The sequence below is a fragment of the Callorhinchus milii genome, unplaced genomic scaffold, assembly GCF_018977255.1.
Source record: "Callorhinchus milii isolate IMCB2004 unplaced genomic scaffold, IMCB_Cmil_1.0 Scaffold2, whole genome shotgun sequence".
Taxonomy (NCBI): domain Eukaryota; kingdom Metazoa; phylum Chordata; class Chondrichthyes; order Chimaeriformes; family Callorhinchidae; genus Callorhinchus; species Callorhinchus milii.
The window spans coordinates 101,775,683-101,800,384 of NW_024704743.1; the positions used below are offsets into that span (position 1 = coordinate 101,775,683).

Here is a 24,702-nt window from a genome sequence, read left to right on the forward strand (position 1 = left end):
TGCTTTATCCTCCTATTACTAGATTATCAATATTGATTATAATACTTGCATTTGGTGTAGGGCCTTATCACATTGTTCAAAAGCTCTTCACAGGATTCACTCTAAGTGCACCAAGTCTGTATTTTATAGACGAACACAGGACCCAATTTCTCACAGCAATGTCCTAAAAACAGCCATCAAACAAATCACCAATTTTATCTGAGGGATTGTCGGCCAGCTCCAATTGTGCTTTTGGGCTGTTGCAATTGAAAGATAAGCACTCTGAGACACCACTTCGCATGAAAAATGCTATATAAGTCCTGTATATATGTGGAGTCCTATAGCTCAGTGGTTAGAGCACTCGCTTTGCAAGCGAGAGACCTGAGTTCAATTCCAGGCAGGGTGAAACCTTGGGCAAGTTTCCTTACTCCACATGCCTAATAATAATCCCTCCAAAACCCAAAACAATAATAAAATTGGTCATTTTCAATCTACGATTGTTTGTGGGACATTGCTGTGCGCAATTGGCTGCCGCGTTCGCCCACAAATATACAGTCAATTCACTTTACAGTGTGTTCTGTGAAGCACTTTGGGACGTCCTCCCGACGTGAAAAGCGCTATATCAAATGCAAGGATTATTATTATTATAAATAAAAGCTGATGTTGTTTCAGCTAAGACTAAAGATGTTTTAAAATATTTCATTTTTAACCTTAGATAATTCATAATTTCTCATATATATATCTTTAAAATTAAATTGCCCTTTATTTGTATGTAATTCCATAAATTTGTAGATTGCTTACTAAGGAACCCAAATTTTTTTTAAATATGTGGTGAAAATAGCGAAGTGTTTCTTTTAATAGATTCTGTTAAGAAACCTCATAATTTTCTTCATATATATATCTTTAATCTCTTTGGTTCCTTAGTAATAGTGCCACAAATAGTTAGAACTGAACCCGAAACATGTAGTAACAATCTCTACTCTTTCTTTTCACTTTTATATTAAAATGAACGGTATTAGACTGTGATCTGCATTAGTGCTCCAGAACAGTGAAGGCAAATGTAGGAGAGCTAATGGATTGTGATCTTCTTTACAGATTGTTGGACTAAAGCACTTTGGCTTAAGCTTTTTATGTTTCAGTCAATACAAATAAATACTAAGCTTTTCTATTTTTGTTCAACAATGACTAATGCACCCTTAATTCCAGAAAAGACGGAGGAATTTGCTGCATATTTATTTTATTCAGACGTCAGAAAGATAAACTTGTTAAAGGTACAGATGCTTGTTTGCCACCATTCTTTTATATCATTATTCCGCTTTCCAAATGTTTTTGGGGGACAAAATCAGCTCCATCCCATGCAGAGCTTACTTCGTTTTTTATATAAAAAATAAGTCATTTTTAATTTGAAGTACTTGATTGAAATATCAACAGAAGCGTTCAGCACTGTAGCCTCTGCACCTTTGGTATCTCTCCTGATTTGCAAATTCTAATACAAAACTGTCTATTTGTTTTCAGACTATCAATAAATATTTCCTAAAAAAAATTAATAATACAGAGGGAAGCCAACAAATTAATCTGCAAACAAAAATCATGGACAATTTCTAATAAATACAGGTTCTATAATAAATGGCCTAGAAAATACATTTGCACATATTTAATTCAGTATATGAAGAATTCTTATGAACATCCATCCTCAGTTAAAACTGCAGTGCTCCCCAATTTAAAGTTTGCGTATTGAAAGAACAGTGCTTGTGAGACAATGTTGATGGAATCTCTCGCACAGTAACATCCCAAAAGCAGCCATGCATAAAGTGACCAGTTTTATCTGGGGGATTGAAACTCCCTTCCCTATTTGAATAATGCCATGGGATCTTAAACATCCGCCTGATCTGGCAGATGGGACCTCGGTTTAACATTCACCCAAAGGACAGCATATTGCTGCATTTGAACCCACACCTCTCTGACTCGGTCAAAAGTGCTACAATTGAGCCAGACTGACACGTGCTGTACGAATTTAATGAAATTTAGGAGCAAAAAACACCTTGAATTGTTTTGAAATTGTGATGCGCTGCAGCTTTCAATAAGGTATATAAATAGCACAATAGCTTTCAATTTGTTTATTCTATGAACAAATTGTTCATTTAAAGAAGATACCAGATAGGTCACCATATGTCATCTCCGGCACTGCTTCTTGTACTTTCTCTTTCGCGGCTCTTTATCCGCAACATTTCCATAATACTACGGGCGTATATGTCCCTCAGGTTAATGTTGACGGCAGTATCGGAAACTGAATTCTTGGTGAGCTTCTTCAGAGCTTCACGGTGACGCAGGGCTGCTTCTTTCATCTTCAGGGTAAAGTAACACGAGGAAAACCTGTCATTTATAATAGCTATGGGCAGTGACAAAACCAAAATGCCAGTCAGAATGCACAAAAAGGCTACTATCTTCCCAATTGTGGTTTCAGGTCGAATGTCTCCATAGCCTACAGTGGTCATGGATGTGGTTGCCCACCACCATGCACAAGGGACACTGGAGAAGGTTGTGTCAGGGACAGTGTGCTCCACAGCATACTCCACTGTGGAGAAAATAGATATGCCCACTGACAGAAAAAGCAGGAGCATCCCAACCTCCTCGTAGCACAGAGCGATCGTCATTCCAAGAGACCTCAGGCCTGTAGAAAAACACATAATAAAGCAATGATTTTCAAATACTGTATCCAAGTCTAATTTGCACAAGACGGTGGGAAGCACTAGTTGAGATTATTCACAGATTGCAGTATTTTTGATGACTGTAACACAGCTGAGGAGTCAAGTGGCACTAGGTAAACCACTTGAGGTTGAAGCTGTTATCTGAATGCAAGTAAGTTGTCACTCCCACCTACATCCTGTATATAAATTAATTTCACTTTTATTTCACTTCATTGAATCTATTATTCTATTTTCAAAGAGCCGGCACTTACAAGATGGGCCAAATGGCCTCCTTCTGTGCTGTATAATTCTATGATTCTATAATTTATCAATGGTAACTGGTGATAAATTTACCAAAAGAGGGCTTAAATCTGCACTCATTAGATGTTGATTGACCAACTCTTGGTTATCCGCCTTGCCTTCCCAAAGGAGTATTAGATGCAGATTGGCAAGAGCCAAAGCTTGCTCCCCCAGTGTGGGCATTGGGTACTGCTGGAGTTTACCATTCAACCCAATGAGGCTTTGGCTTGCAAGGTTACCAAAGGTGAATGGGAAGAATTATTGTCTCCAAGTCCTGTTGGTGAGCCAGACTGGCTGGCACGGAAACCGAATAAACCCTGTCTATGTTATGGTCTAACAGGAAGGACTGCATTGTATTCTCTCAAAAGATAAAATAGCTCTGTTAATTAACTCTAAATACTCAATAATTTTCTTGATTTGATTTATATCTAACAATCTGGTTAGGAAGCTAACTCATGATTCGGAAGTAACCTTATTGTTGAAAATGTAATTTAAAATTTAAAATTTCTACCTTCATTGATTGACTTTAAATTTAACATTTGAATTCTACATATTCAAAAGACGACTTAAAAACTATCTCTTCAACAGAGCTTTTGGCTACCTCTCCTCTGTCTTCCTTAGCTCCACCACCAACTCCCTCTCCAGTTCTGGCTTCCAGTCAGTTGTGCGAAATGTTTTTGAGATTTCTAACCAATGTGAAATGCAACATATATAAATATTTGTTGTTCTTCTCTGATATTTATCTAATTGTTTAATAGAAGCTTTGAGATGTGTGTTTTCACTTAGCAATGAGCTGATTGTGAGGATAATAATTTACTGGTCTCTCAGGCTCTGCTTGTATAAGCAGAAGCTTGTGCTCTAAGATGATTTTCCCCCTCAACACATTTCAACAACAGCAACAAATACATTTGCAGAAGGAAGCTTAGCTTATAGTGTTTAGGGAGCAAGGATAATTCATCAATGAATCTCTTGAACAACAAATAGAGATTCTACCAAAAATCAGATTACCCATGTATTTTGTTATTTTAGCATTACCATGAAGGCACAAAGCACACAGCCACTCCACTTTACAGAATACAACAAGTTGCATTTATATATCACCCTTAATAATAATAATAATAATCCTTGCATTTGATATAGCGCTTTTCACGTCGGGAGGACGTCCCAAAGCGCTTCACAGAACACACTGTAAAGTGAATTGACTGTATATTTGTGGGCGAACGCGGCAGCCAATTGCGCACAGCAATGTCCCACAAACAGTCGTAAATTGAAAATGACCAATTTAATTATTGTTTTTGGTTTTTTGGAGGGATTATTATTAGGCGTGTGGAGTAAGGAAACTTGCCCAAGGTTTCGCCCTGCCTGGAATTGAACTCAGGTCTCTCACTTGCAAAGCGAGTGCTCTAACCATTGAGCGACAGGACTCCTTCATGCTGGGCAGCGTCCCAGAACGCTTGACTGTGGCGGAGTCTGACCCCGAGCCAGGGGTGAGGGAGAGGGGAGGTGACTATAAGCACGATCAAAAAAGGTTTTTGGGTGTGATTTGAAAGTGGGGAGGGAGGACGCAATGTGGAGGGATTGAGGGAGAGAGTTCCAGAGTTTCAGGGCACAGTGGCTGAAGGGACAGCCACTGATGACGGAGAGGAGGGTTCAAGGGACAACCAGGAGGCTGGAGCCAGCTGAGCTGAGGCAGCGGGTAATACAGTGGGACAGGTAGATCAGACAGGCAGGGAGGTGCGAGGGCATGAAGGGATTTGAAATCGAGTGAGAGGATCTTGAAGTCAATCTATTCGGTAATTGGGAGTCAGTGGAGACTAGCAAGGACTGGTGTGATGGGATATCCTATGAAGCACTTTGAGATGTCCTTCCAATGTTTTTTATTTTAGCAATTATATCAAAATTTTGCTGAGTCTCACAGAAGCATAGAAATTCACAGAAGAGGGCCATTTGGCCCATTGTGCTACTTCTTATAAAGAGCAATCCCTTCACTCCCAGTTACCTGCCCTTTCTCCATACCCCTTTGGGATTGACCAGATGGACAACAATGATCCTTGCTGGTCTGTATATTCCTTCCTGTGATCTGCAGGGCAGCAGGTTCAAAGATGCCAAAGGCTGGCTCAATGATGACTGCAAGTGGCATTGGGCCAGATGAGCTTCACTGAATCGGGAGGAGAAGGAGGATTATTGAAAGGGACTTTGCCAGGAATGGAATGTCCAATGGTCAGGTACCACTCCTTCAAACAATACTTTGTAAGATCTTGACTGTTCTAAATTTGAAGCTACTTTGGACAATTTGGCTGTGAATTTGGCTGCTATGCTCATCACAAGTAGAAACAAGCAAAAAAAAATATGGGTTTAGGTCATCTGAGAGGCATTTTGTTACAATTTAGAAAAAAGCTGATATTTGGATTAGATATAAAAATGTCTTTCAAATTTTAGTAAAGAAATAAATAGTCTGACGTGTGATTTTATCAAATACAGTCACTAAAACTGTATCATAAAAAAATCCTGTGATGTGCTCTGAGATGTTCTCCAGATGTGAAAGTTGCTACAGATTAGACAAGCTCGAGCTTTTCAAACTTTGAAGACGAATCAAGGCAGTATGTAAAATGTTAAACGGAATTGGAAAGTAAACCCAGATCAATACTTTGGGATACAAGACAGTAGAACAAGCAGAAATAGATTTAGAGTTGTAAAGGGCAATTTAAGGATAGATACCAGGAAGGTTTTCCTCATGCAGAAGACATTAAATGACTGAAACAGGTTGCCAGGAAAGGTGGTGGAGGCCAGGACACTGGACTCACTTAAAAGAGCAGCTTGTTGTAGGGATGAGAGGATGTGGTAAGGTGGGTGTTCTGGAAGGATGAGATCTGATGCACTGAAGGGCCTTTTGCATCTAAATCAATCTTGTGATCTTGTGATATGAAATGTAAGGATTATTTATTATATCATCTGAAAACGTTTGCAAGCACAATAAATATTCTTGATTCACTATCAACACACGCTTTCACACATTATCAAATGTCCTTGAGGCTCAAACTCCTTGACAAGGCAGAATTTTAAAACACCCAAGTTATTCCCCATTCAATAATGTGAACTATTTTTTTAAAAAAATCTCACTACATTGCAAAACTTTTCAAGGTTAAAATTCGCCCAACTGCAAATAAATGCTTAATTTGATCAACAGACATCTGCCTATATTATTACAAACAGATTTCAGTTTTTGCCATAGAATTTTACTTATAATATTCTATCTATTGCTTTTTTCCTGATTTCCTCAACTAATTTCATTCAGCCTGTGAAAGTGGGTTCAGCCCCAGTGGAATTGTCCTGTCATTGGCACCTGAGGTGGTTTCACAGTACAATTAGTTAATCTGCTATTATTCTTGAGAATCCTCTGAGTCTCATTGAATGATATCACTTCAGCATTTTTTTTGGCATTGCTTCCCTGTTGACACTAAAACTTTACCTCAATCAAATCACCCCTCAACCTTCTAAACTCAAGGGAATACAATCCAAGTTTACGCAGCCTTTCCTCGTAACGTAACCCTGGTAACATTCTGGTAAACTTGCGCTTCACCCACCCACCCCCACTCAGGCCAATATATCTGTCCTGAGGTTTGGTGCCCAAAACTAATAGCAGTACTCCAGATGGGGTCTGACTAACCCTCTATACATCTGAAGCATCATTTCTTCCCTTTTGTATTCCAGGCCCCTTGAGATAAAGGCCCACATTCCATTCGCCTTTTTGATTACTTTTTGCATCCATGTGTGGATATGGACACCCAAATCTCTTTGCTTCTCCACAGTTCTTAACTCCTCCCATTAAGAAAATATTCTGCTTCATCTTTTTTCGGTCCATAGTGGATGATATCATACTACCCTACATTGAACTCCGTCTGCCACAGCTTTGCCCACTCACTTAATCCGTTTAAGTCCCAGACTTAATGAAGAGTTTAAAAAATTTTTTGACATGTTATCAACCAGTTCTCCAGGTCAGGTACAGCATAAACTATTAGTTTGTCACAAAAGTGTGCCATGATAGCCAATTTCAGAACAAGATACAAAGGGAATAAATAGAGTAGAAGGGAACCTCTTGGCAAGGGACAATTGGGAGATTATGGAAGGATGTCTCTTTCTGTACATTAATACATTGAATAATATAGGCCATTTGGTCCATCTAGTCTGTGTTTATATTCCACATGAATCCCCACCTCTCCAAATCCCCTTTCCTCTACACCTCTATTCCCTTCTCCCTCAAGCATGCACCAAGTTTCCTCTTAAATGCATTGAGTTCCACATTCTCACCACTCTTGGTTGAAGAAGTTTTTCCTAAACTCCCATTTGGATCATTTACTGCCTAATGTATATTATGTCTCTTCATTTTGGATTCACAAACACGTGGAATCTGTATTGGTCAATCTTGCTAATGTGTTTGCTTCCAAAAGGCAGTCAGTAGACTTGACGGGAAATACTTGTGAAGCACTTTGAGCAGTTTCAACGTGATGAGGTGCTGAAACAATGTGGTTTCTTTGCTTCTTTGTTTCTTGATTAGCCACAGGAGCATAAGTCTCTTAAAAAGCAGTGCTTCCAAACTAAGACAAAATTTAAAACTATTTCAATATTATTATGTTATTATTATAAAGGTCTAAGGCTGGCCTCATTTAATTTCTGGACACGTCTTATTGGTTAGCAGATAATGCGGTAATGAGTTATTTTTAATCTATTTCTTAGTTGTATGTGTTTTACCTATTCCCATACACAGTGACTCTCCATTAGACAACTTATCATGTTTAAGTGTTCTAATAACTTCATGGAACATAACACCAAATTGGCAACTATAATAGTTTGGTTCATTTCATAGAATCATACAGCACAGAAAGAGGCCATTCGGCCCATCGAGTCTGCGCCAGCTTCTAAAAGAGCAAACCAACTCAATCCCACTGGCCCGCTTTCTCTCCATAGCCCTGCAATCCTGTCCGCCCCAAATACCCATCTACTTCTCTCTTAAAAGTTGTTATTGAATTGGCTTTCACTACCCTTTCAGGTAATGCATTCCAGATCCGAACAACTCGCTGGGTGAAAATTTTTTACTAACCTCCCCTCTGTTTCTTTTAACAACTATCTTAATTTGGTGTCCTCGGGTTACTGACCCACATGCAAATGGAAACAGTTTTTCCCAGTTCAACCTATCAAATCCTCTCATGATCTTGAAAATCTCTATTAAATCCCCTTTTAATCTTCTCTGCTCTAGGGAGAATAATCCTAGTTTCGCTAACCTTTCCTCATAACTAAGATCCTTCATTCTTGGTACAATCCTGGTAAACCTCCTTTGCACCCTCTCCAATGCTCTAACAACTTTCTTAAAGTGCAGTACCCAGAACTGAATGCAGTACTCCAACTGAGGCCTAACCAGCATTTTATAAATATTCAACATAACCTCCTGACTTTTGAATTCTATGCCCCTATTTATAAATCCTAGTATCCTGTATGCTTTTTTAACAGCTTTACCTACCTGTCCTGCCACCTTCAGAGATTTGCTTATGTGGACCCCCAGGTCCCTCTGTTCATTTGCCCCCTTTAAGATTGTACCATAATCTTATACTGCCTCTCCTCATTCTTCCTACCAAAATGCAACACTTTGCATTTCTCCACATTAAATCTCATCTGCCACATTTCTGCCCATTTAACCAATCTGTCTAAGTCCTCTTGGAGTCTGGTGCTATCTTCACCATTAATTATTTTTCCTAGCTTAGTATTGTATGTAAATTTGGAAATTGTGCTCCCTATATCCAAGTCCAGATCATTAATATAGATCAGAAAGAGCAGTGGTCCTGAGGGACACCACTACACACCTCCCTCCAGTCAGAAAAGCAACCGTTTACTACCACTCTCTGCTTTCTGTCTCCTAGCCAGTTCTGAATCCATATATGAACTCATTGAAAATATCACCTTTCAGTTTGCTGTGAATTTTTTATGAACAGTCCTACATTTTTAATCTGAATGGAGCATTGCTATAGTTCTTGAATTAAATGAAGTTAATGATACCCTTTATCATTAAGTAATGATTGTATTGAGTAATTTTGGGCAGAGAAATTAATCAAACAATGTACCTGCGATTCCAAATGAAAGTATTTCAAATGAAAACAACATTTTCTTCTAACACTTGATTATGTGCCAGTGTTTGTCACTGTGAAAGGTTCTGTGCGGTGTATTAAACATTACCTGTTGAATGTCTGCCAAGCTTCAACATACGCAGAGATCTCGTCAACCTCAAGATCTGGACCACTCTCCCCACATTTTCCAGTTCAGTAAAACTTCCGTAAAGTTGTTCTACCAGCAGTGTGATATAAAATGGGATTATAGCTATGATGTCTATGATGTTCACCAGGCATTTCATGAATTTGCATTTGTTTTTCACACACAAGAATCTCAGGATGAATTCTGCAGTGAACCAGGTGATGCAGAGATACTCAAGAGCATTCAATAAGGGTGGTTCGAGTGCTGTGTCATCCAAGGAAAAGAGAGCCATGTTTGCAATGGAAATGATAACAAAGATGACAGAAAGAACTCCAAAGGTTTTAGCAAGCATTGAAGAATCAGGTTTCTCCATCATATCCCACAGTTTCTGCCTCAGTTTCTCATACTTCACTCCAGAGAAATCCTCTTCCTCATTCTCAGTAGTTTCTGTGTCTCTCTTTATGTCTAAGGCTTCATTCATTTCTTTCCGTTTATAGTATTTGTCCCTGCAACATGCATCAATACTCAGCTCGTCGATTCCCCAGTATTCAATTTCTTGCAAAAAAGACATAGCACAAAGTTCTTCATTGACATGCAATCTTCCAGTTTTATAGTAATTTATAATGTACTTGAACGTCTGAGAGCTCCGGTCAAAGAAATACTCGTTGTCCACAAAGTTGGCATCGTCACATAGCTCCAACATGGAATCCTGTTCAGATACAGCCAACTTGCCGAGGCGTGTCTCAGGGTAGGTTGACAGAGTTTCTTGTGACAACACAAACCTGCTGCCACCAACATTTATAACAAAGACGTCTATTGGATTTTTATTTGGATGCTCCTCACTGCAGAAGACACTAGATTCTAGTGAGAAGTTAGAAGTGTTGTCTTCATTCTGCCCAGCTGGCCAAGAATAACTGGGAGACTTCATGGTACATGATCATTGATGGTCACCTAAACAAATGATACACATGAACAATATCAGTTAACAGTTAATAAAATGTGCACAAAACTAGTTGCCTCACAAGTGGGACAATTTAAATGACTTTATTCACTTTCAGTGGCCTAAATATGACATGCATCAAAGTCTAAAAATAAATCATTGACATTGAAGTTAAAGAAGGCCTGAATACGTCAACACATTTTGTCAACACTTGCCAAGTATCCCTTAATACCCTGACCTAACAAATAGCTATACACCTCAGTCTTGAAGATGTGAATGGATTCAGCATCCACAGCCTTTTGGAGGAGAGAGAGTTCCAGATTTCCACTACTGTTTGGGTGGAAAAACTGCCTCCTGATTTCATTCCTAAATGACCTAGCTCTAATTTTAAGATTACGCTCCCTTGTTCTGGATTCTTCCACCAGAGGAAATACTTTATCTGTATCTACCCTATCAAATCCTTTTATTATTTTAAAAACCTCAATCAGACCACCCTATAACCTTCTAAACTCAAGGGAATAGAGACCAAGTTTATGCAACCTGGCTTTATAATTTAACCCTTTCAGCCCTGGTATTATTCTGGTGAATGTTGGAGGGAGCACCTGTTCAGGCAGCTATTAAAGATCCAATGACTCATTTCTGGACAACAATGCTCCAGATAAAATTGATTATTTACTTCATGGCCATTTGTGCGAAATGCTGTGCGCAAATTGGATGCCACGTTCTCCTATAAACGCGTAGTCACTAAAATCCTGAAGTAATTTGAAATGTCTCAATAATTTAATAAAGTGCTATATCAAATACAAGGATTATTATTAATCCCTATTGAAAGTTTGTTTCAACACCTGCTGAAGAACCCAAAGGCAATGCAGATTAGGAGAAAAACTAATACGCATGTTTGTACTTGACTGAAGTGAAAATATCATTTTATTATAAGTTGAATCAACATTTACACAGTGAATGGCTTTCAGATTGTTGCAGACAATTTGCTCATTACGAATCCAAAGTTTATAATATAATCATCTCCTCTGTATGTATCCACAAAAACGACTTTACTTCCTGTCAGTGTGACTGGTCCTTACGATTTGAAATTCTTTAAAATGTTCATTTAACAGGTAAGTACGTTTATCCTTGTTTCTAAGGGCAAGCAATTTTAATGCCAACTTAAATGTGAAACAATGGACTTGGATTAAAGGTGCATCCATACATTATTCATGTGACGTTATTGTGTGGTAATTTGCGTGTAACATTACCTCAGGTGGTTTTCACTTGTGGACTAAAGACATCATTTGAAACAATAATTAGATGACAGATCCGATCAACCAAAGTAATAGGCCGACTTGCACGTTAGAAAGGCCAAATGTCACCTGTATAAAAGAGACAATGGTGGATCAGGATTTAATAATGTTCATTTTGTTGGTCCAAATCTCACCTGGGAACCTATCCCTTCAACTGAGCCTTTGGTCACTTCACTTTCCCCTCCACCTCTGCTCCATGCCCAACCCTGGCATTGTTATCCTACATGAAGGGCACTTTAATAAATGCAAGTTGTTGTTGTTATCCATGTGAAAAATTGCTAAACCAGGCACATTATAAAGACCAAGGCTAATGCAATTGGTTTAAGTTACAGATCAGGTTACAAACTCATGCTTTTAATTATCCAATTAACAAGCAAGGCAAAGGGTTACAGTATCTTTCAAATTATGGCACTTTCATATTCTTACCTAGTTACCTATGGCATCAATAGAGCAAAACAAGAATATACAGGTTTAAGGTTGCAAAGGTAATTTTGTGCTTTGAACTCAAATCGTCTAGGTTGATATTTAGTCCAGTGCTGGTGGAGTGCTGCCATATTGGAGGTGCTGTCTCTTGGATGATATGTTAAACTGAGATCCCAGTTCAGGTGACATTAAAAATCCTACGGCATTGCTTGAAAAACTTTCTCCCAGTGTTCTAGCCAAACAAGACGTCCAGGTAAAATTTGTCATTTATTTCATAGCTTTTTGTGGGTCATTGTTGTGTGCAAAATAAACAGTCACTATACTTTACAGTAAATCCTATGAAGTGCTTTGAAATGTATTGACATGGAACATTTCACTAACCTTGTTTGCTGTGTTGAACAACCATAAACCCTCGGCATGCAGTGCCAGGCAATGCTAGCAACAATGCCTTGATACTGATGCTTCATATGACAGTTTAGAGAGAAATGTGTTTGCTTTCTGGTTGAATCGTAACACTAATACTGCATAATGTTGGACTATAATTCCTTTCCTCTTGACATATCAAGTATTGCTGATGTACGCCCAGAGCCATATGTTCAAAACAACATGGATGTAGTACTGCAAATCCTAGATTTTCATCCCAATTTTTTTCTGCACTATAAAAATTTGCAATGGTTTTGTGATCTAATAATAATAATCCTAGCATTTGATGGTGTTTTTACGTTGGGAAGCACGTCTCAATGTGCGTCCCATGACTTACTGTAAATTGTGTTGACTGTATTTGTAGGGAATTCCCCAGCTAATTTGCACGCAGCAGTGTCCTACAAATAGCCATGAAGTGAATGACTAATTGTACCTGAGGGATTATTGGCCATTAGAAACTCCCTTGTCCATTCGAAAAGTGCCATGGGATCTTTACTGTTCACCTGAAGGGGCAGATGGGACCTTGGTTTACTGTTTCATCTGAAGGGCAGGACCGCTAACGAATGGAGTACTCAGTGTTTCAGCCTTGAACTATGTGAGAAGAATTCCTTGAGTGTCAGCCTAGAACTATGTGAGTTCAAATTTCTGACATGGGGCTTGAACCCACAAACTTCTGAGTGAGAGGTGAGATTACAGTAATTTTTGTTAAGTTTTGAGATAATAATAATAATCCTCGCATTTGATATAGCGCCTTATCACATATTCGAGGCGTCTCGAAGTGCTTCACAGAATATACTTCAAAGTGAATTGACTGTATATTTTGTGGGCAAAATGCAGTAGCCAATTGCACACAGCAGTGTCCCATGAACAGTGTTGGATTTTTTAAAACATGTATTTATTTTTGAAGGGATTATTACTCCCGGTCAAGCGATCTGCCAGTCGACTAACAACCGGTCCCTACTTACTGCAAGATGAACAGAGGCATGTGGAGAAAGGAAACTTGCTTAATGTTTCGCCCTGCCCGGGAATCAAACCTATGTCCTCTTGCTTGTGAGGTGAGTGCTCTCACCGCTGAGCTACAGGATCCACGGATATCCTCCTGACATGGAAGTGATTTATCAAATGCAAGGATTTTTAAAAAATTGTCTGTATGAAAATATCAAAGGAACTACTGAGTGTAACAGACTTGCCATCACTGAGTAGCAAACTGCAATCAAACCTGTTCAAGTAACCACCTCCATTCAGCAAACACCCTCTGTTAACAACAGCCCTGGAATAGCTCAGTTTGCATATCAATGAACCCTTACTCAGTGCCCACCCTTATACAAAGGTCACTTTTGCTCAGCCCCCTGAGAGGTTGTTGGAGATGGGTTTGTCTGTATTCCTGTGTGATTGTGAATACTATATAGTACCTCTGAGGTATGTTACTGGAATTTTCATCAGGCCTTTCTGACTCATTATCTGCTTCTGATATTACATTGGGAATTAAGCAGAAACCTATTTCAATTCACCTTGTCAGCTAGAGTGCATAATTGGTAATTCTTTGGTCCCTCGTTTGTGTGTCAGATTTCCTATTTCTCTTTGTTATGTGAATTCTGGTTATATTAAATATACATTCCCGATTCTGCTGTCCCATGGCCTAATTTTTAAAAATATTTTTGAAACTCAGGATTTACAGCTTCAGGGTAACATAACTGTAACTTTGCTGTTTGATTAAATGGAACCTCTTTTAACATTCCTTCATTTTTTCTTACAACTTTCCAGTTCTGTGCTTTCTCAGGAGACGTACTTTGAAGGCGAATGGGGGTCAAATTACAGTAGCAATGTTTCCGTTCCATTTTGCTCTTTCAAACAGCTAGCACAGACATGATGGGCCAGAAAGGACTTCTGTGCCATCAATTGCTATGATTCTATTTCCTGCGTAGTTCCCTGCAAATACAAAGCCAACTCATTTTACAGTAAATCATGGAAAGTGCTTTGAGACGTGCTTTCTCAAGTAAAAACACTATCAAATGCGAGGATTATTATCATTGGATTACAAAAGCATTCCAGGCAGGGCAAAACCTTGGGCAAGTTTCCTTACTCCACACGCCTAATAATAATCCCTCCAAAACCAAAAACAATAATAAATTGGTCATTTTCAATCTACGACTGTTTGTGGGACATTGCTGAGCGCAAGTGGCTGCCGTGTTCGCCCACTAATATACAGTCAATTCACTTTACAGTGTGTCCTGTGAAGCGCTTTGGGACATTCTCCCGACGTGAAAAGCGCTATATCAAATGCAAGGATTATTATTATTATTATTGCAAATGTTTACAGTGCAGGAATAAATTGGGCTGAAAATTTTTGCAGTGTTTTGTGATTTTTTTGTGCTTCGAACTCAAATAGTCTAGGCTGATATTTAGTCCAGTTCTAGAGGAGTGCTGTCATGTTGGCATACAGCACAGAAACAGCCCTGGTCAAAGTGATAAATGACATTCTGTCTAACTGCGACCAGGGCTCCCTCTGCCTCCTCATCCTCCTTGACCTCTCTGCTGCTTTCGACACCGTCGACCACTCTATCCTCACCCACTGCCTCTCCTTTCACCTCAATCTCCACAACGCTGTCATTAATTGGTTCAGATCGTACGTCTCACACCGCCTGCACTTCATCTCGTCAAACAGCTTCTCCTCCAGCCCCCGCACCGTCTCATGCGGTGATCCCCGGGCTCTATCCTTGGTCCCGTCCTCTTCAACATCTGTATGCTTCCTCGTAGTGACATCATCCACAGACATGGGGTCAACTTCCACATGTATGTGAATGACACCCAACTCTACCTCTCTGCCTCCACCCTTGACTCCAGGACCACTGCTGTCCTGACAATGTCTCACCTCAGACGCTGACAGCATCAACATCCATGTTTACACACTCCACCTTACTAAGCCAGTCTGGAACCTTGGGGTTTTGTTTGACCCTCAACTATCCTTTCTAGCCTACATCTGCGTCATGACCCGCTCTGCCTTCCTCCAACTCCACAACGTCACCCAGCTCCGCCACTGTCTCACACCACAGGCCGCCAAAACCCTCACACACGCATCCATTACATCGAGGCTCGACTATGCAAACTCACTGTTTGTCGGCCTCCCCAACTCCTCCCTCCACAGGATGTAGATTATCCAGAACTCTGCAGCCCATGTCCTCTCCTGCACTAGGCTCCACGACCCTATCACCCCCATCCTAGCTCAACTCCGCTGGCTTCCCATCACACAGAGGATACAATTCAAGATCCTGGTCCTCACCTTCAAAGCCCTCCACGGTCTTGCTCCCCCTACATCTCCAACCTCCTAATCCCCTACCACCCTGTTCGCTCCCTCAGCTAGGCAGGCTCCGGCCTGCTTCACGTCCTCTGCCTTGCTTGCCCCACTCTGCACCCACTCTCTGGAACTCCATCCTGCAGTCCCTCCATCTCGCCCCCTCCCTTGCCACCTTCAAGACCCACCTCAAGACCCTCCTCTTTGACCGTGCTTTCAATCTCCCTGCTTCCATCCTCCCCCACCCCGATCCCCAGCTCGAGTCCGTAATTTTGTCTGTCCAGGACCTTGGGACGTACTCCAGACGTGAAAGGCGCTTTACAAATGTAATTTTGTTGTTGTAGTTGTTGTTGTTGGAGATGCTGTCTCTTGGGTGATAAGTTGAACTGAGGTCCCATCTGCCTGTTCAGGTGGTCATTAAAAATCCTACAGCATTGCTTGGAAACGTTTCCCCAAGTGTTCTAGTCAAACAAGACCCCCAGGTAAAATTTGTCATTCATTGATAGCTTTTTTGTGGGACATTGTTGTTTCCAAAATAAACAGTTTCTATACTTTACAGTAAATCAATTTATTGGCTCATTGCCAGGCATGTCAGTAGTTCAGCTCCAAAGAGATCCCGCTTGCTCTATGTCTTGAAAAAGATATCAACGTCCTGCAAAAAGTAACTATTTTAGGAAGCTCTATTACTATATATTAAGAAAAGTAACATCCATTTATATGTAAAGTGTTATTGTTCTAGCTGACCCATCACTGAAAACCATTAAGAAATTATCTCTGCAGAGTGATTTAAACTGTAATAACATAATAATAATAATAATAATAATAAATAATCAGAATCCTAGCACCTGATACAATGCCTTTCACTTTGGGAGGACGTCTCAAAGTGTCTCGTAGGATTTACTGTAAAGTGCAGTGACAATGTATTTTGTAGGTTAACGTGTCAGCAAATTTGACACAGTGATATCCCACTAATAGCTATAAAGTGAATGANTTTTTTTATTAGGGAGATTGTCAGGCAGGACACCAAGAGAATTTTCCTTCTCTTTTCAATTAATGTCATAGGGACCTTTAACATTCACCTGAACAGGCAGGCGGGACTTTGGTTCAGCGTCTGATTGGAAGAATATACTTCTGACAATGCAGCACTCCCCCAGCATTGCATTAGAGTGTCAGCCCTGAGTCTAATGTACAGTATGTAGATTTGACATTAATTTATTATACATCGTAAGAAACAATATGAAAAACATACCATGTATGGACGGTCTTTACACTTGGAAGAGTTTACTGGCAAGGAAATATTATTATAAAGCCTATCTGAAAGTGTCAAGGATACTTAGCATGTTAATGTTACACTGAACAGCAATAGAGGCAGAGTATATATTGCTACTTAGATTCATCCCATGTTACCTGCTTAAACAATCAGAAGTGAACAGTGGAAGTTGCACAATGAAGTGGATAAATACCAGAATCTAACAACAAGAAATTGCATTCATATAGTCCCTTTTATGTCGGGAGGATATCTCAAGGCACTGAAAGATTACATGGCTATTGGTCATCCAGAACCCTTCGCTTATCTAAACTATTAAATTGATACCGATTGCAAGATAAAGTGGGAATTGGTCTTCAACCTTCTAAGAGGAACCAATCCAATATCAATTGTTTTGGAATAAGTGGGCAAAAGATGTCACAACTTTTTATATCTTGATATATAAACAAATGTCCAAGATGGAAACGTGCTTAACAAGTTTTGGATCATGAAAGGATACCGGCATGCAGGGCAGTTCAGCAACTCCAAAAAGTCTTTTTTCAGCTACCATATTATTTTCAAAAAATCATCACTTCTTTAAGAGTTATTAGACATTATAATGGTATCACGACATTTTGGTCACCCTGTAAATGAAGCCAGATCCAGGCTTCGGAATAAGTTGACTGAATTTCAATATACAATCAAACTGAAAGGTGAGTCACATGCTTACAAATCAGGCTTGTTATTTTTAGAGTGAATAATAATAATATTACTTGTATTTGATATAATGCCTTATCATGTCATCAAAACATCTCAAAGCGCTTCAGTAGATTTACTGTAAAGTGTAGTTACTGTAGTTATAGGGGATTGCAGCAGCCAATTTACACACAGCAATGTTCCTCAAACAACAATGTATGAGTAACCAGGTTTATCTGGGGATTTATTTGCTTTAAGTGAGCAAAGAGTTGGGATGCATCAAAAGATCAATGGCAAGCTGAAATATTGGGGTAATCCTGCCACTGCATAAATCATTGATGAGATCGCACTTAGAGTCCTATGTACAGTTCTGGTTGCCACAGTACAAAAAGGATTTTGGAGAAATCGAGAAGATAAGAGGAGAGCAACCCAAATGATTGAGGGAATGGAAGAACTGGACTATGAGGAACGACTAAGTAAATTGGGCATGTTCACATTGGAAAAGAGAATATTGAGCGGTGACATGATGTCTTTAAGATTCTAAAGGGGCAAGACAGTATAGGTCATGACAGGCTGTTTCAACTTGTCCAGAATAGTAGAACCAGAGGACATGGCCTGCTATTGAAGGGGGTAAATTCAGAAAGAATCTAAGTGAACATTATTTCAGTGAGCGAATAGTGAACCTGTGGAACAGACTCCCGAGGGAGACGGTTGAAGCAGGAAGTGTTGATTCTTTCAAACACAGATTAGATAGTTTTCTTTTAGGAAATAGCATTGTGGGATATAGTGTGTGTGTGTGTGTAGATAGTTTGGGACATATGTGCATGTGACTATCAGGAAGATGGAAGACAAACTAGATGGACCTTGGTCTTTTTTCATCTAGCATTTCTTATGTTCTTATATAATTGTTATTCAGGACACCGGGAGAAACTCCCTTCTCTTTCCAAGTAGTGTCATAGGATATTCAAAGTCCACCTAAACAAGTAGATGTGTTTGCTCGGTTTAAAGTGTTATCTAAAGGATGGCACCTCCAACACTGTTGTGTTGCCCCAGCACTACACTGGAATGTCAGCCTAGACTGTAAACTCAAAGTACTGATGTGGTGCTTGACCCTACAACCTTCTGATTCAGCGATAAGAACTGAGCCAGGCTGACATGTGACACCAATATATTGGTTAGGTGGGAGAGATAATAATAATAATAATAATAATAATCCTTGCATTTGATATAGCGTTTTTCACGTCTTCTAGACGTCTCAAAGTGCTTCACAGAATATACTGTAAGTGAATTGACTGTATACTTGTGGGCGAACCTGGCAGCCAATTGCGCACAGCAGTATCCCACAAACAGTCGTAGATTGAAAATGACCAATTTATTATTGTTTTTTGTTTTGGAGGGATTATTATTAGGTGTGTGGCAAGGAAACTTGCCCAAGGTTTCGCCCTGCCTGGAATTGAACTCAGGTCTCTCGCTTGCAAAGCGAGTGCTCTAACCACTGAGATACAGGACTCCACAATATAGTTTAATATAAAATATTTCTCCCAAAAAATGTTGCATTGTGTTAAATGTCCCTTGCATGAGAGATGATATCCTCCCTTCACCTGCCCTAATCAATCATCGAATCATAGAATATTACAGCACAGAAGGAGGCTATTCGGCCCATCATGCCTGTGCCGGATCTTTGGAAGAGCTACCCAATCAGTCCAACACATCTCTCTCCCCACATCCTTGGAATTTTTTTCCCTTTCAAGTGCCTATCTAATTCCCTTTTGAATGTTGTTATTGAATCTGTTTCCACCACCCTTTCAGGCAGTGCATTCCAGACCATAGCAACTCTATATAAAATAATTTCTCGTCTCCCCTCTGGTTCTTTGCCAGTTATCTTAAATCTATGTGCCTGGTTACTGACCCACCTGCCAGAAGAAACTGTTTCTCCCTATCTACTCCAGCAAAACCCCTCACAATTTTGAACACCTCTATTAAATCTTCCCTTAACCTTCTCTGCTCCAAAAGAACAATCCCAGTTTATCTAGTCTCTCCACATAACTAAAGTCTATCATCCCTGGTACCATTCTGGTAAATCTCCTCTGACCCACTCCAAGGCATGTGGAACCTTACTCTCTTGGTCACCTGACAAGAAAGGAACTACTTGGTTGTGATATATGACAGTCTCACTTACCCATGAGGTGTTCAGATATATGTTAGGAGGCCATTCAACCATTGTTATAAACATATTTTTTATGTGTTTCCTTGCAGTTCCTTCACACAATGTTATCATGTAATATGGTCCAAAATAATATTCAGAACAAAATTTAGTGTCTGCAGAAATATATAATAATAATCATTGCATTTGATATAGCACTTTTCATGTCTTCTAGACGTCTCAAAGCGCTTCACAGAATATGTTGTAAAGTGAATTGACTGCATATTTGTGGGCAAAACATTCCAATGGAACACACATTTCATCCACTGAAACCATCAGTTGCCATTTCTGACAAGCAATACTTGTGTTGGGTCACAGTTTGTGAACGTTGTTAGCTGAAAAACTGTTCAATATTGCAAATACGACAATTAAACTGGGAAATGCACTGTTCTTAGGCTGTCAAACATCATGGTCTGAGTGGAGATAAAATGTACAAATGGTGCAGAGTGCTGCAGTTTTGTCAGGGTGCATAAAAAATATTGCTTTATAGCACCCCTAACCTTTTAAATTTTCTCCTTCCGCATGTCCGTCTCACTCCTTCCCTATCTGACTTTAAATCCTGTCTAAAAACCTTCCTCTTTGATCATGGCTCTACCCTTCCTCCCCTCTCCTCTCTCTTGCTTAACATCTGATCCCATTTTTGTGAAGCGCTCCGGAGGCATTATCTTATGTGAAGGGTGCTATATAAATGCTGCTGTACAATGGTATATGTTTGGTTTTCTTAGTTAATATACAGTCACTACACTTTACAGTATACCTTTTGAAGCGCTCTCGACATCAAAGGCACTATATCAAATGTAAGGATTGTATTCCTTTTAATATAACTCACATTATAGCTAGTATTGTGTTATACAAGGAAAGAGATAAAAGACAGGTCAGGTGTAAAAAGCAGAGGTCTGTATTAGCAGTGTGACACTCCTTAACCTAACCCAATAATGTTGAGGGCATCGATGCAACTTTCTAATGACAGCATAGTGACCTTTTTGTCTTATTCATAGTTGGAAATTAAAATCTCTACTCAGGTAAAGAAAAGATATGATAGCAAAAGTTTAAATTCACCATTCGAAGACTCCGAGTGGCTTGTTTTAAATATATTACAATCTTAAAAGTATAGTTGAGGCAGGAATAAATAAAACAAGCAGCCACTATTTGAGCTCCTGACAGCTTCATCTCAGTAACCCACCACATGAAGCTGACTTGAGGTACTCAAAGTGAGGACAGAAGAGTGTGTAAGAAAGCCATCAGTAGTTTGCCTGAATATGTAATACCAAGTGGCAGGATTAAATTGGGAAAGAAAACAGAGGTTATCATGAATTCATCCTTAAACACACACACCAACTCTCTCCTCTCTAACCCCAAACACCCTGTACATCTTCCTGGCTCAGAGATTCACCCACACAGCAAGATCTCAAGGTTAGGAATCGTTTCAAAAACTAAAATCGATACGAAACTGATATCTAAACGCACACACACACATTCCTGTTAAGAATGCCCCAACGTACACTTTAGTCCATTATTTACTTTTATGTGTTTTAAAAAATGCACATTATTCGGTCGCTTCTGCTGTGCTCTTTACAAACACAATATTGTACCAGAGGGAGAAAAAAATCTCAGATCTCAAACAGACCTTGGCAGCAGAAATTCAGAATGGATGTGTGGTCCTGGATGCCCATCGACCTCAACATCCACATACAGAGTGTGCATCGTATATCATTCACAAGGTTCAGGTGCTTACAGCATGAAATCAGAAAGAGGGAGTGATACACAGGACATTAAGTGAATCAGAGACACAGAGATAGAAAGAGGGAATGTTACCCTAAACCTAGAAAAGTTTGAACAGGGAAATGGCTACAGGATACAGAGAGAGCTTTACCTGGGGTTGAGGAACCGTCTCTCAGCGATGATCGAGGTGCTTTGTCGCTACTGAGGATGTCACTGCTCTCACACTGTCACTGCTCTCACACTGTCACTGCTCTCACACTGTCACTGGCCCTCACACTGTCACTGCTCCACACTGTCACTGCTCCACACTGTCACTGGCTCTCACACTGTCACTGCTCTCACACTGTCACTGCTCTCACACTGTCACTGGCTCTCACACTGTCACTGGCTCTCACACTGTCACTGGCTCTCACACTGTCACTGGCTCTCACACTGTCACTGGCTCTCACACTGTCACTGCTCTCACACTGTCACTGGCTCTCACACTGTCACTGCTCTCACACTGTCACTGCTCTCACACTGTCACTGGCTCTCACACTGTCACTGCTCTCACACTGTCACTGCTCTCACACTGTCACTGGCTCACTGTCACTGGCCTCACACTGTCACTGGCTCTCACACTGTCACTGCTCCCAGACTGTCACTGCTCCCAGACTGTCACTGGCTCTCACACTGTCACTGGCTCTCACACTGTCACTGGCTCTCACACTGTCACTGCTCCCAGACTGTCACTGGCTCTCACACTGTCACTGGCTCTCACACTGTCACTGGCTCTCACACTGTCACTGCTCTCACACTGTCACTGCTCTCACACTGTCACTGGCTCCCTGTCACTGGCTCCCACACTGTCACTGCTCCCAGACTGTCACTGCTCTCACACTGTCACTGGCTCTCACACTGTCACTGCTCTCACACTGTCACTGGCTCTCACACTGTCACTGCTCTCACACTGTCACTGGCTCTCACACTGTCACTGCTCCCAGACTGTCACTGCTCTCACACTGTCACTGGCTCTCACACTGTCACTGCTCTCACACTGTCACTGCTCTCACACTGTCACTGGCTCTCACACTGTCACTGGCTCTCACACTGTCACTGCTCCCACACTGTCACTGCTCCCAGACTGTCACTGGCCCTCACACTGTCACTGGCTCTCACACTGTCACTGGCTCTCACACTGTCACTGCTCTCACACTGTCACTGCTCTCACACTGTCACTGGCTCTCACACTGTCACTGGCTCTCACACTGTCACTGCTCTCACACTGTCACTGCTCTCACACTGTCACTGCTCTCACACTGTCACTGCTCTCACACTGTCACTGGCTCCCACACTGTCACTGGCTCTCACACTGTCACTGGCTCTCACACTGTCACTGCTCTCACACTGTCACTGGCTCTCACACTGTCACTGCTCTCACACTGTCACTGCTCTCACACTGTCACTGGCTCTCACACTGTCACTGGCTCTCACACTGTCACTGGCTCTCACACTGTCACTGGCTCTCACACTGTCACTGCTCTCACACTGTCACTGCTCTCACACTGTCACTGCTCTCACACTGTCACTGGCTCTCACACTGTCACTGCTCTCACACTGTCACTGCTCCCACACTGTCACTGGCTCTCACACTGTCACTGGCTCTCACACTGTCACTGCTCTCACACTGTCACTGCTCTCACACTGTCACTGGCTCTCACACTGTCACTGGCTCTCACACTGTCACTGGCTCTCACACTGTCACTGGCTCTCCAACACTGTCACTGCTCTCACACTGTCACTGCTCTCACACTGTCACTGCTCTCACACTGTCACTGGCTCTCACACTGTCACTGCTCTCACACTGTCACTGGCTCTCACACTGTCACTGCTCTCACACTGTCACTGCTCTCACACTGTCACTGGCTCTCACACTGTCACTGCTCTCACACTGTCACTGCTCTCACACTGTCACTGCTCTCACACTGTCACTGCTCTCACACTGTCACTGCTCTCACACTGTCACTGCTCTCACACTGTCACTGCTCTCACACTGTCACTGCTCTCACACTGTCACTGCTCTCACACTGTCACTGCTCTCACACTGTCACTGGCTCTCACACTGTCACTGCTCTCACACTGTCACTGCTCTCACACTGTCACTGCTCCACACTGTCACTGCTCCCACACTGTCACTGGCTCCCAGTCCTGCACTGGGTTTAGGTTAACATTCCCTGTCTTTCTGGTCTGAATCACTCAATGCCCTGTTCATAACTCCCTCTTTCTGACTAACTATGATCACTTACTCTTCTCACCAGTCGCACCTCGGATTGCGGGTCACTCCCAGTCTGTGCTCCTCTTGTCTCTATTCCAGGAAGTTCAGCGGATCTCTACCCCATCAGCCTATCCACTGCGTGTGTTCTCCCCCTCCCTCTCCCTCCTCCCACAGTTACAACTGCACCGTTCACACTTCTCCAGTTGCACCAGGCAAATAAATGTGTGTCTCACAGCTCAGCATCTTCAGTGCAATGGGCGGTACGTTTCCCGTCCTATCTGTAACCATTCATATTTTAATCCTCATTTATGCCATGTTTCCTCGTTGATCTTTTGTGTGTCTCTTTCCCCTTTTGTATATGTTTTAGATCACTTCTTGCCATGGGTACCTTTCTAGGCTGATGATAGTATTATTATTTTTTCCTGCCTGTGTTTCTGAATCACTTTAAGAATTAAAAAAAAATATTTTCTGGTTCTGTATTATGTATATATATTATTCATTTTCGATTTATATTAAAAAAAACAAGTGAAAACCGTTCAGGATATATTGCACAAGATCATGTTGTCCCTCTGATGTGTGTCTTACAAACTGCAGAGACTACAGACAAAGTGAGTTCTATGTCACATCTCTGTAATAGCCACAGTGTTATCAGACAAACAGCTCCTCATCAAATCATTGAGACATCTCAAAGCGCTGCACAGGCTATACTGTAACATGGATTGCCTGTGTAGTTTGTGGGCAGGGTGAACCATGCTCTACTGGAGCTGAATGGTATCTGTCCGCATAAACACTAATAATTCTTGCATTTGATGTGAGAGGACATCTGAAGCCCTTCACACAGGATTTGCTTTAAAGTGAATGTGCACCTTGTCAGCATGTGAAGAATGTCAAACTTTGAAACCTGATGGTCATTCATTACATCTTGGCTCAACTACACTAACTCCCTCCTTGACAGTCTTCCCAACTCTTCCCTCTACAAGCTGCAGATCGTTCAGAAAT

At 41.0% G+C, this 24,702-nt stretch overlaps 1 protein-coding gene across 2 annotated transcripts; it reads right to left on the bottom strand.

Annotated features, from left to right (window-relative positions):
• Window positions 1-1,869: 1,869 nt before the first annotated feature.
• On the bottom strand, window positions 1,870-21,622 carry kcnv1 (potassium voltage-gated channel modifier subfamily V member 1). 2 transcript variants are annotated; one of them, XM_007901655.2, is made up of 3 exons: window positions 21,601-21,622; window positions 9,192-10,157; window positions 1,870-2,650 (listed from the first exon to the last, which is right to left on the bottom strand). In XM_007901655.2, exons 2-3 carry the CDS (start codon window positions 10,132-10,134, stop codon window positions 2,142-2,144), a joined length of 1,452 nt encoding a protein of 483 aa, XP_007899846.1. In that variant the 5' UTR covers window positions 10,135-10,157; window positions 21,601-21,622; the 3' UTR covers window positions 1,870-2,141. The 2 variants fall into 2 exon arrangements, with proteins under 2 accessions (XP_007899846.1, XP_007899845.1); XM_007901654.2 differs by lacking the exon at window positions 21,601-21,622 and adding an exon at window positions 11,400-11,419.
• Between the last annotated feature and the right edge of the window lie 3,080 nt (window positions 21,623-24,702).

Bases quoted from the DNA above. Each gene is read 5' to 3' on its own strand.
- kcnv1 (XM_007901655.2), bottom strand. From the start codon at position 10,134: ATGAAGTCTCCCAGTTATTCTTGGCCAGCTGGGCAGAATGAAGACAAC. The intron at 2,651-9,191 runs GTAATGTTTAAT...GTTTTTCTACAG, and splicing joins GCTTGGCAGACATTCAACAG to GCCTGAGGTCTCTTGGAATG.